Source organism: Solanum lycopersicum, chromosome 5 (genome assembly GCF_036512215.1).
Source record: "Solanum lycopersicum chromosome 5, SLM_r2.1".
In the NCBI taxonomy this organism is placed as follows: domain Eukaryota; kingdom Viridiplantae; phylum Streptophyta; class Magnoliopsida; order Solanales; family Solanaceae; genus Solanum; species Solanum lycopersicum.
The window spans coordinates 63,980,957-63,993,151 of NC_090804.1; the positions used below are offsets into that span (position 1 = coordinate 63,980,957).

At 35.3% G+C, this 12,195-nt stretch overlaps 1 protein-coding gene across 1 annotated transcript; it reads left to right on the top strand.

The window, feature by feature from the left end:
* The first annotated feature begins 654 nt into the window (after window positions 1-654).
* Window positions 655-11,941, top strand: LOC101246142 (dynamin-related protein 5A). The gene is made up of 16 exons (XM_004240020.5): window positions 655-1,121; window positions 2,462-2,525; window positions 2,600-2,704; window positions 2,891-2,992; window positions 3,605-3,655; window positions 3,821-3,882; window positions 4,092-4,182; window positions 5,979-6,043; window positions 8,432-8,626; window positions 8,858-8,977; window positions 9,146-9,216; window positions 9,310-9,535; window positions 10,677-10,727; window positions 10,845-11,073; window positions 11,237-11,376; window positions 11,499-11,941. Exons 1-16 carry the CDS (start codon window positions 993-995, stop codon window positions 11,625-11,627), a joined length of 1,830 nt encoding a protein of 609 aa, XP_004240068.1. The 5' UTR covers window positions 655-992; the 3' UTR covers window positions 11,628-11,941.
* Window positions 11,942-12,195: the final 254 nt, after the last annotated feature.

Below are 12,195 nucleotides of genomic sequence, written 5' to 3' on the forward strand. Positions count from 1 at the left end.
ATCATAGTGATCCCATACCTATCTCGTTACTTTGTGCACCAACTTTCGTGTGCCCTCGTGACTCAACATCTATTATTTTCCACGTGTTTTGGTATTCGATGTTTAAATTTGAATTTCGACTAAATTTAAATTAGGCATAGGACTCTTTTGGAGACTTTCTTCACTATAACTCATGACAGACATATGCTTATGCTACTCTACGTTGCAGTGCTAAATTAAGTACAGAGGCGGAACCAGTATTAGGAGTTAGGAAGTTTTAAATCAATTTGTTTGGAGGTTCATAAGTTAAATATATATATATATTTTCTTTTAATTCTCTAATGCAAATATGTGATTTACAAAAAAACCCAGTAAATTCATCCAAACTCATGAACTCCACCTAGCTCCCCCTAATTAAGTAAAGAAATATTTTGATTGAATTGAAATAATTATTCATGATTTACTAGTTTAATATTTAGATTATATAATAATATTGCTATACTTTGAACTATAATATTTTTTTATTTAAGTGAGTGTTTGATTATAGTATAAAACTAACAACAGATAAATTTTAAATATTTCATGATCAAACAATTAAATTCTTACTAAATGACATGAAAAATAATCTTAAATTCGAATATAAAAAAGGACTACCCTATGGTATTTTCAATCTTTGTTTTGTCTGATACTATTTTTTATTTTTCAGAAATCAATTTTAAATAATTTTTAAAATATTCAAAAATAATAATTTTTCTCATATCATCAATATACATATAATATATTAACTTTAGAATTTCAAAAAAACACAAATATATTAATTAAGACTGAAAAAGGGTCTGGGTATTTTCTTCAAGCAGTTCTCCATTCAAAAAGCTTTCTAATTTCAAAATCTTAGCTCTCTCTCTCACACACACACAAATTGCGAAAAGCCTCTTTTCTTCTTCTCTCCAATATCTCTTCATCTTCTTACACTTGTTGACTATCAAGTCGCCGGATCTTTGACTCCGATTGAAATGGAGAATCTCATAGCATTAGTTAACAGATTACAGAGAGCTTGTACTGCACTTGGAGATCATGGTGAGGAAAGTTCGTTACCTACTCTATGGGATGCTTTGCCTACTATCGCTGTTGTCGGTGGACAGGTTTTGATACCTCTACTTTTTTTTTCTGTTTCGTTGCTGTATTGTGAAGCAATCTTTTAAATTGTGTTTTATTGCGGTGTTTTATGTATGAATCTGGAAGTGTTAGCTGGCGATTGGAATTTTGAAAGGTGTTACTTCGTTTGAATAGTCGTGTTCGTATTTATTGAGGTTGAGTTTTTTAATTTGCGTGTTCATTGAAGTCGGTCAGATCTGCGGTTTGTATTGTGTTTTTTGGTACTTGTATGCTCATAGTTTCTGTAAGTAGTTGTTGTTTGTGGCAATATCTCCGTTGCTTCCATTTTTGGTCATTTCCTTGCCTTATTTTACCTGAAGGTCTTGTAGTGGATTGATTTCTCCGGCTCTTTTTACTTGGCTAAGATTGATTTTTTGGTTAAGTTACTTGCCTCAGCTTGATCCTATAACATTAGTCATGAAAAATGCTAATATATGCAGGTTTCACATTTGTTAATATCTTTTTTTGTATAGCACAGTTGGAATTTCGAGATTCAAATTTCTAAACTTTTGGCTTGAATTTGGACATAGAAGTTTTAAGTTTTTCGAAATAAAATTTATATATTTGAAAACTGCGTAAAAAAGTACTATAAATCACAATTTTTTAAATTTTTAGAAGCCACATAAAAGAATTTCAGTAGAAAACTTGGTTCACTCTTGAAATTCCAACTGTCAATTTAGAAGTTCCGAAATTGAATAGTTAAATGAATTTGAATTCTTGAGAGTTGTAAAGTTCAATAGACATAACAGTTTGTAATGTCTCAAATGGGATTGAAGGGGGCCGGATCTACCGAGCTAGTATGTATGTTATTTGAATTATTCAGGACCAAGTTTTTCTAGCTTTATTTGGGTTGAGATTTTGAGAATTTTGGTTCATATTAGGCACATGGGAAGAGGCAATCTAGTACCATAGTTTCTGTATTTAAATGTAGAAGCTGAATGTATTTATGTAATATGCGGTATATGTTTATCATCTTGAAGACGGTTTTATGAGCTGCTTGACATCAATGCAATGAACGTGCTGTTACATAGCTTGATATGTTTCTGAGTGTGCATTCTAAGCTAATATACAATGACTGTTGTGGAGAATGGATGTTTGGGTCCATAAGTGAGTGATCCTATGCCCTTTTTGCTCAACTAAAACTTAGGTACATGCTAATAGTTTTCTAATGGTGGAGTGCATGACCTGTATCATGTATCATGTGTCTCCTCTGTGATAATCTATCTTATATTGTGTACTTAATGTCTTCAAAAACTATTGATTCCGTAGATTTGTAGGTTTATTTTGCATTTATGTTGCTTAACTCCATCTTTTGGATGACTTGTAGAGTTCTGGGAAATCTTCGGTGCTTGAGAGCATTGTTGGAAAAGACTTTTTGCCTCGTGGATCAGGTAATAATTTCATCAATTGGAATCATAGATGCAAAACTTTTAACAATACCAGAATTCTCACATATCATGTACAGGAATTGTCACCCGCCGCCCCCTTGTCCTACAGCTTCATCGGATAGAAGAAGGTAGAGAATATGCAGAATTTGGACACCTACCAAGAAAGAGGTTTACTGATTTTGGTGAGTTTTTGACATGCAATTCTACTGTATTATTTGCTCAATTCTACTTTTCATCTTCTGCATGTAGCACCTGTGTTGTGCGTTCTTGTCTTCATTATCTTCTGGGACTTCATTAGCAAACTTTTCCTCAACATTTACTTAAGTCTGTTGTTGTTTTTGCTTCTAAGTCTTATATGTGTCTTTCAGCTGCTGTGAGGAAGGAGATTGCTGATGAGACTGATCGAGAAACTGGCCGCAGCAAACAGATTTCTAGTGTGCCAATTTATCTCAGTATATATTCTCCAAATGGTATGAAGAACTGTTTGTTTTCTATTTGTGCTATTCAATTGTCTGCAATGGTGTATTTCCAAGTCCATTTGAGGTTTTTGATTTTTTCCGGACAAAGGTTGTTGATGATGTATTTGTTTTGAGTAAGCAGGATATTGAAATTTGTAGAATGAGGATGAATTTTATTACAAAAAAAAAATGTATTTGACTGAAGTCTGGTGTTAAATGTTTCTCTCCCAATTAATGCATTCAGTTACTAGCAACTAAAAAGTTGTTGCTTCTGATAGCTGTCTGTTCAATTGCATTTAAAATCACCACTCACATATAGTGGATAGTTATCTGGTGAATTCCTTTGTTGTGTATGCTTTACTATTGCTAATATGGCCTTTTCAGTTATACATTCACTCGTCAGAATCCATTTGGTGTAGAAATCAGTGTTTTTTGGTAATCTGTTTCCGGCTTGGTGTAGACTTCTAATTTTACTTGCCTCAGTTGCAGCATTTTTTGTAGCACCAATACATTGTATAGTTATCCAATAATCTGAGAAAAGATTTTCTACTCATATCATTCTAATTTTACATTGCCTCGATATTTACTACTTCATCTACTTATTTTGGGTTTATTTCATGGCAGTTGTTAACTTGACTCTGATCGATCTTCCTGGGCTTACAAAAGTAGCAGTTGGTAAGTATAGTGTTTCTGTTCATTTGTGCCATTAATTTCAAATGGAGAAAAATGTATGTTGAGGATTCATATAATGGATCCGAACATGTTTGCATGATACATAACTTTTGTTTTGAAAATGAAAACTGTTGCCAAATTGATATTCTGTCCATTGAATTTATGTAGAGGGGCAGCCTGACAGCATTGTATTGGACATCGAAAACATGGTTCGGTCTTATATTGAGAAGGTCAGTTATACTAGTTTTCTATCCAAGAGAAAGTGTTCCAGTATGTAGTGTTAACACTTTGAAAAACAATAATACTACAGTTCTCAAGTATTGTAGTAGTTTGCTATGCTTGCTCTAATATGTCAGGAAACATCTAATTGTGTTTGAAGATCTCAATATACTCTTAATACTTGTGAAAGTCATTGCTTTCTGTTTTCTTGACATTGCAGCCCAATTGTATTATTCTTGCAATTTCCCCTGCGAATCAAGATCTCGCAACATCGGATGCAATCAAGATTTCTCGTGAAGTAGACCCTAAAGGTCAGATTCTGGGAATTTACTTCATATAATTTTCCTTCCTTCTAGCTCTAGATTGTTCTGAATGCGTTAATGGACATGTTCTTTTATTGGTGGGAAGTATTTGTATCTAGTTTATTATAGTTGGTTTAGTTAATTACTGTTAGGCAAATTATACACTTTAACAAAGCTGCTACATGCATTATAGATGTGCCACTTGATTAATGAAATTGCTTACCTTATAAAAGACTGACAACTTTAGTGTAGACTGTAGACATGAAAAACTTTATCCAACTTCTCTACTTCTCTGTGAAACCTATCTTTAGCATCACAAAGTTCAAAAAGTTCCAATTCATGTGTTCATTCACATTCTCTAGATCTAACTAGCTTTCAAGAAGCCACTGCCTCATTTTCCACCAATCCTGCATGTATAATTTATCTGCTCTCCACAGATACAAACACATTCTAAGAGAGACACTGTATCACCAAGACCTTTATTAGTATACCTAAGACCATCTTAAATTTGATCTTGTTGATGTTTCCTCCTAGACTAATAGGTCCACATTCCCCAATATTTGAGGTTCCCTCCTCCTTTTCGGTGATGCAATGAATGCAGTGGGGCTCTTCTCAAACTTTTCTGATTTCTGGAATGATGTAGCAGTCTTCATGTTGTCTTCCTTCATGACACTCCCAACATTGCTAGAAAAAAGTTGGAGTGAAGTCTTCCAGTCTGATGGTTTATCTCCCACACAATTCTATAGTCTCCCTCAACTCCTCTCCTCTTCCACACTCCAACCACTCTTTATCTTCTCTCATATTTGGTTAAACTCTATCCTCCCAAATTCAGTCTCTATTCTTCCTTTTCTATGTACAATAGGGAATAAAAACTGCAATTGACTTGACCTCTTCCTCATCTTCATAAACCATTTACCCCACTTCTATTCACTTCACTAAGAACTTTTTATTGGACCCTCCTCTTTCAAACAAAGTGTTCCATTTATTTTGTTTTCAGCTGGTCTCCCAAGCTAATGGCTCATCTTTTCTCATTTTTCTGCCTTGTTTAGCCTCCCCCCCCCCCCCCCCCCCCCTTTCCCCCTCTCACATACACCCCACCACCAGACACACTAGATCTCCCGATTCATTCATTTCCTCCTGCATCTTCACCTGTACCCTTCGAAAGATGTCCCTATTCCACTCCTTGTCCTGTTTAATAGTATCTTACCCAAGCAAAGTGTATTTTCACTTAATCTAAATTAGAATTCCGAGGATATTTCACTTTATCTAAATTACGAGTGCATTTTATTTACTATGTTGCTTGTACTCTTCATAAATGTCAACGGGTGCGTCTCAAATTCTCCAAAAGTAGTGTATTTTTGGAGAATCCGACACAGTTGCAAAATTGAAAGTGAAGAGTCCGCTCAACTTAAACCCTAGGTTTATTGATTATGAATAAAAGATAATTTCGTGCAACTTTTTTTTTTGTTGATAAAGAAGATTAAGTCATACAACTTTTATACCTTCTTTAAGAAAATTGAAGTTTCTTTATCCTTTATTGATTTCCCAGTTTTCACATTCTTCAAGGTGAACAAGAGTTGGGAAACTTAATACAACAAAGACCTTCAATGTGCTTAACATTTTTTGATTGAGCAAATAATGTAGTTTAAGTTTTATATAGGTTTATAATTCTTGTGTGGTAATGTGCTAGCTCGATGCTAGTTTTACAATATGGTTCATTCTTGGTCAAGATTATGCATACTCATATCAAGAACTATTACATCTTTTAAGATTCTTTTGACTCAGTATCTGAACACTTGTCTCAGGAGAAAGGACATTTGGAGTTCTGACGAAGATTGATCTCATGGATAAGGGTACCGATGCTGTTGATGTAAGCTTTTATTTGGTTGATAATAGTTACTGCTATGCTTGTTTGAAAATGCATTTTTACTTGATGTGTAGCTTCAATTGAACATATGTGAGTATGGACCTCATATATTTTTGTATCCTTCAGATAAAACTAGAGAAGAGTTGCTTTTAGTCTTTTATTACCCTTTGGATCACAAACTTTTGCCATAAGTTGATTTTTAAGTTTGATAGTTAACCATACATAACGAAAATAACCTCGCTACCTCGGAAAGGTAGGGGTAAGGTCGCGTGTACCCACCCTCCTCAGACTCCATTTGGGGTAATATTTAAGGTATGTTTTTGTTCTTGTAGTTAACCGTACATTGGTCTTTCGGAAACAAACTCTCTATCCTGCAAAGGTAGGGGTAAGGTCTGCGGAGTTTCTACCCTCTCCAAACCTTATTTGTGGGAATAAGGGTATGTTTTTTTTGTAGTTAACTGCACATACATGTAGCATTTCAAAATTAATGCCATTAAATGTACTCCATCTGTTCAAGTTTTGTGGTGATGCTTACTTGACACGAAGTTTACGGAAGAAAAAGGAAGGCCAAGGCTTTTCTTGTAAGTTGTACCTGTGATATTTTTGTGACAATAAATGCATGTCATTAAAGTTAAATGAGAAATTTAAAGTTCAAGTGTTGCCTTGTATAGAAATGTGGGAAATAATGCCACATTAAATGTGTTAAATTAGGTCTTTGGCCTAACTCACACCCCAAAAGCTAGCTCAAAGGAAGGGAGATTGCTCAAAGGAAGGGAGATTGCTCAAGCCTTATAAGGAGTCCCCCCATCTCATTAACCACCAATGTTGGACTTTTGTCATTCTTTAACACCCCGCCTCACACCCAGTGCTTGACATTTGGTGTGTGGGCAGTTTTGATTTAGGGGGCCCCAACATCGGGTGAGATGGACCTTACTTACTAAAGTACGGGAAAGAAATAGCTTACAAGAACAAGTAAGAGAGTTGACTTACTTTAACAAGGGAATTGGGGTTGCTTACTAATGTAAGGGATTGTTGAGCCTTTAAAATCTTGTTTGTACCCATGGGGCAAGCTGTGAGAGAGAGCATACTTTTATTTATTTGATTATGTTAGAATAGTAATAGGTATATACAATCCTAGTAGAATAGGATGAGGCTTATACAATCCTATTAGAATAGGTTGAGGCTTATGCAATCCTATTAGAATGTTAAGTTTATACAGTCCTATTAGAAAAGGCATAGGTTATTACAATCCTATTTAGAATCGAAATAGGAATACAAATAGAGATATGATTAATAAATAGTATCCTACTTTGTAAATGATTGTATGCTAATGTCTATAAATAGGGTCTCAATATAATAGTGTAGAAACAACAACAATTCCATGATATTTTTATTTTCCTATATATCTCACGTGGTATCAGTGCTAGGTCCATCCCTGTTTGGACCGATCCACGCTCCAATTGGGCCTAGGCGTGAAGGGGGGTGTTAGAATGGGTAAAAGTCCCACATTGGTTGGGGAATTAATTGGTGGTCTGGACTTGGGCAATCCTCCCCTCATGAGCTAGCTTTTGAGGTTGAGTTAGGCCCATGTGTCATATCTTTACTGATTATATTTTCAACAAAATGGAACAGAGGGACGAGTATCTTTTATATAAAGCGAAATACCGAAGCTTCCTTGAAGAGATAAAGGAACCTCTGTACATAAAATGGAACAGGGGGATAGTTTTTGGAGAACTTATGTATTATGAGTTTTGATTGGGTTAAGGTGATCATAGTTTCTTATTCTAGTTTGATAAAGTCCTAATATCAATATTTTGTTGATTGTTGTTGTAGACTTGTATTAGATTAGTAGTAGTAGTTGTATCTTAGTGAATACTTATTGTCATATTGGGTGAAGAGTTGTTTGAACAGATCTTGTGATAATTACCTTAGGACAGTTAGGAGATACTATTTGAGTGTGCTTTATTAAGAAATCAAGGCAATGCACATGACATGACATGATGTAGAGGATGAATGTTCTGATTTTGCAATCACTCTACTTGAGTACTCTTCTTTTAAATTTATGATTCTGGACATTGAAAGCTTATCCTTGCGTTCTTAGTCTGAGCATCTCAAAATACTACCTATTGGAATAGACAAAGGCACTTCTTCATGCCCTCTTGAAATTTATAGGAGCACAAGTGGTAATCATATCTTTATTTGTTTCTGCAAATGTGTTTGTCAGTACTGACTATTTAATTCACAGTCCTATGATTTTATGCTTTCTGATTGAAATTTCTGCTGCCATCAATAAGTCTGTCAACATTTACAAGAATAATTTATATTGGTTCTTATTTACTTACAAATATTATCAATTGTTGATTATTCTAAATCATTTTCTTGGATTTCCAGATGTTGGAAGGAAAATCATATAAGCTACAGTTTCCATGGATTGGTGTTGTCAATCGTTCACAAGCTGATATCAACAAAAATGTGGATATGATTGCTGCTAGGCGTAGGGAGAGAGAGTACTTTTCTAGTACCCCTGAGTACCGGCATCTTGCTAACAGAATGGGTTCAGAACATCTTGGGAAAGTTCTGTCAAAAGTATGTCATATTCTTTCTAATCAAATATTTAGGGGTTGAACTTTTTATCTTTTTAAAACTAGAGCCCTGTTCATCTTATTTTACTTTTCTGCGTTCAATGAAATTCCTCTTGGTGCTCTAAATGAAGCCTTTAAGGTCTTTTATGCTTTTCCTATTTGATGTAGACTTGTAGTTGTGGTTTATGTTGGATAGCTAACTGTTTTTCTTTGATTTTCTTTCTACATTTTTTAGCATTTGGAGTCTGTTATCAAGTCTCGGATTCCAGGTCTCCAGTCTCTTATCAACAAAACTATAATTGAGCTAGAAACTGAGTTGAGCCGTCTTGGAAAGCCCATTGCCACGGATGCGGGAGTAAGTATCCTATTTAAATGTCTACCTTTCTGTTGTATTGGTTATAAAAACCTGTGAGGCAATTTACTATCTTTGTACTTCCATTAATTTGTAGAATATGAGTCTGCTTTTGTTGCTTTTCTGAGCGTGAATCATATGTCTTGCCCTTGTTTTGCATGTTCTGATCAGGGAAAATTGTACATGATAATGGAAATCTGTCGTAGTTTTGATGGAAATTTCAAAGAACATCTTGATGGAGTGTAAGTGTTCCACGTTTATTTTTTGTTAACATATCCAAGTAAACTATATTTTTATGTTGTCTAAGCTTGTTTTCTGATGTCTGAATGTCACAGTCGACCAGGAGGTGATAAAATATATTATGTCTTTGATAATCAGCTCCCAGCTGCATTAAAAAGACTGCAATTTGACAAGCAACTTTCAATGGAAAATGTAAGGAAACTTATAACTGAAGCGGATGGATATCAACCACATTTGATAGCTCCTGAACAAGGATACCGTCGTCTCATTGAATCTTCCATAGTTTCTATGAAGGGTCCTGCTGAAGCAGCTGTTGATGCGGTATGGATTTTTGCCCTTGTTGTATATGTACCTAAAATATACTATTATCAGTTGCACTGTGTATAATGGTTTCAGCTAGCTTTACATCTTTCCAGAATGGGTCAGATGCCTTTTCTTCAGCGTTTTTTTTGATGAATTCTCTTTTCATCAGCCATTGATTCTTCTTTGCCCTTTTTTGGGATTTCCACTCTAGTATTCTGACTCAAATTATTGAGAATTGGAATAAAACAGGCCCCCAAATGGAGCAAGCTGAATTCTTGTAGCTGACCCACCTAAATTGAAATTGAGGCTTAATTGTTGTTGTTTACTATTTTTTGTTGATTTACATTTCAGGCTTCTTTATGGAGTAGTCAGGTGTGTAGTAGCTGGGGAAGGAATTTCACTAAGGGATTCTAAAAAAGAAAAAAGAGAGGTCAAAATGCAGAATTAGGAGTTGAACCTGCAACCTAGGACATTTCTTAAACCTCCTTTGCCACTATACTGATGCTCTCCTTCAGGGGATTCAACACTATATATATATATATATATATATATATATATATATATATATATATATATATATATAAATTTTTGTGCCAGGTCACTACATGGCTGTTGTTTTAATCTTGTCATGTTACATAAATAATAGCAATGACTTGAAGCTTTGCAATGTAATATGAGTAGATTGGGTGTTTTATGACATCGGGACGAGTACGACGTTCATTCTCAGAATGCCAGTTTCTTTCTCACTGTTGCAGCTTTTGGAACTTTGATAATATGTGACTTCTCAAAGTTGGCTTTACTGGGAAAATTACAAACTACTAAACAAAATGATATTAGGAAATAATTTTTGAGTCTTCTGGTTGGGGATCACTTTGTCAATTATGTCAACCGAAGTAGATATTTGTAATTTGACTTGCGGTGTGTGATTTTTTATTGACTTGTTCCTACCTAAATCTTATAAGTTCCTTTCTTAAAATTTAATCAGCTAATCTGACTATTCTGACTGTAATTAGATGCTACCAATATTAGGAAATATTGTCTGAGTTGTTTTCTGCTTAGTATGGGAGGTTTTTCTCCATCATTATGGGCAAAAATCTTGTACAGTTGAGCAAACAAATCGCGGAGTATTAATAAGTTGCTTTCTTTGTGATGATTGCAGGTTCATGCTATACTGAAGGAACTGATTCACAAGGCAATCAGTGAGACTGCGGCAAGTTCCCTTTCGTTTCTAGTTACTTTTTGAAGTTGATGATACATAAATTGTTATAATTATTATTCTGGTGTGTTAAGGGTCTAACAATTGGACGCATGCTTCTTACCTGTGCAGGAGCTAAAGCAGTACCCCTCCCTACGAGTAGAGGTCAGCAATGCAGCTGTTGAATCACTAGAAAGGATGAGGGATGAAAGCAAAAAAGCAACTCTTCAGCTGGTTGAAATGGAGTGTAGTTACCTGACCGTAGATTTCTTCCGAAAGCTTCCTCAAGATATTGAGAAGGGAGGGAATCCGACACATTCTATTTTTGACCGTTATAATGATTCCTATCTTCGAAGGATAGGTAAGTTGTGAACTTCCAAACTCCCCTTAATTTTTTGATTCTCCAAAGTATTTTGATAAATGCATTAAAAAAAATTCTGCTAATTACTCGTACAATAGTCATGTAAGATTTTTCCCTTGCAACGTTTTTTGGGGTTATCCTCTTAAGTGCCATTTGTGAACAGGGTCAAATGTCTTGTCTTATGTCAATATGGTTTGTGCAACTTTGAGGAATTCAATTCCGAAGTCTGTAGTTTATGGTCAAGTACGGGAGGCCAAACGCAGCTTGCTTGATCATTTCTTCACTGATTTAGGCAAGAAGGAGGTGAGACTCTTTCATATTTGTTAATCTAACTGAAACTTTTTTCTGGGTGAGAGGAGTGCAGCAATGGTATGACTTAAAACGGATAATAATGTTCACATAGCGCCCCCCTTTTTCTTTTGCAGGGGAAACAGCTAGGTACTTTGTTGGATGAGGATCCAGCAATTATGCAGCGTCGTCTCTCTCTGGCAAAGAGACTTGAGTTATACAGAGCTGCTCAAGCTGAGATTGATTCAGTAGCATGGTCTAAGTAAACACAACTACACAAACTTCCATTTTTCATCACTTCTCGTTCACCACGATTTGCGTATAGAGATAGGTGACCAGTGATTCTTTGCCTCGATTTGTATTTCTTATTGTAGTAGTTATAAGTAGTGATTAGGTTAAAACTGCGGTTGCGTAGCTAGTCTCATCGACAGTACTAAAAGCCATTGTATGGACTTGATATTGCTATTACATCTTTGCTTGTAGAGTATATATTGAATGTGATGTGTTGCCATTTCATACACATTTTGACAGGATCAATGCGTCTTATAATAACCAATCACATCTGATTGATTTTGTGAGACCTTTCCTCTTTTGTCCACTCTGATTACTACTAAGCCATTGTATTGTACGAAGCTCAGTTGGTCGAACTCAGTTAGTTCCAGTCGACTTAATACTATTTGCAGAATGTAGTTAGGAAACATAAGCCTTGTGGTGGCTTCTGCTTTGCGGGTTTTCGGTGTTGAGCCATCTCCAAGGGTGTGTTCGGGGCGTAAGCAAAATGTATTGGTATAAAAGCATCCTTATAGAAGCGAAAAAAAAATTTAAATTGCTACT

What these genes read in the sequence shown, in the direction of transcription:
- LOC101246142 (XM_004240020.5), top strand. Translation starts at nt 993, where the DNA reads ATGGAGAATCTCATAGCATTAGTTAACAGATTACAGAGAGCTTGTACT. An exon ending in CTTTTTGCCTCGTGGATCAG is followed by an intron (nt 2,526 to 2,599) that starts GTAATAATTTCA and finishes TATCATGTACAG; the next exon opens with GAATTGTCACCCGCCGCCCC. An exon ending in AAAGAGGTTTACTGATTTTG is followed by an intron (nt 2,705 to 2,890) that starts GTGAGTTTTTGA and finishes TGTGTCTTTCAG; the next exon opens with CTGCTGTGAGGAAGGAGATT.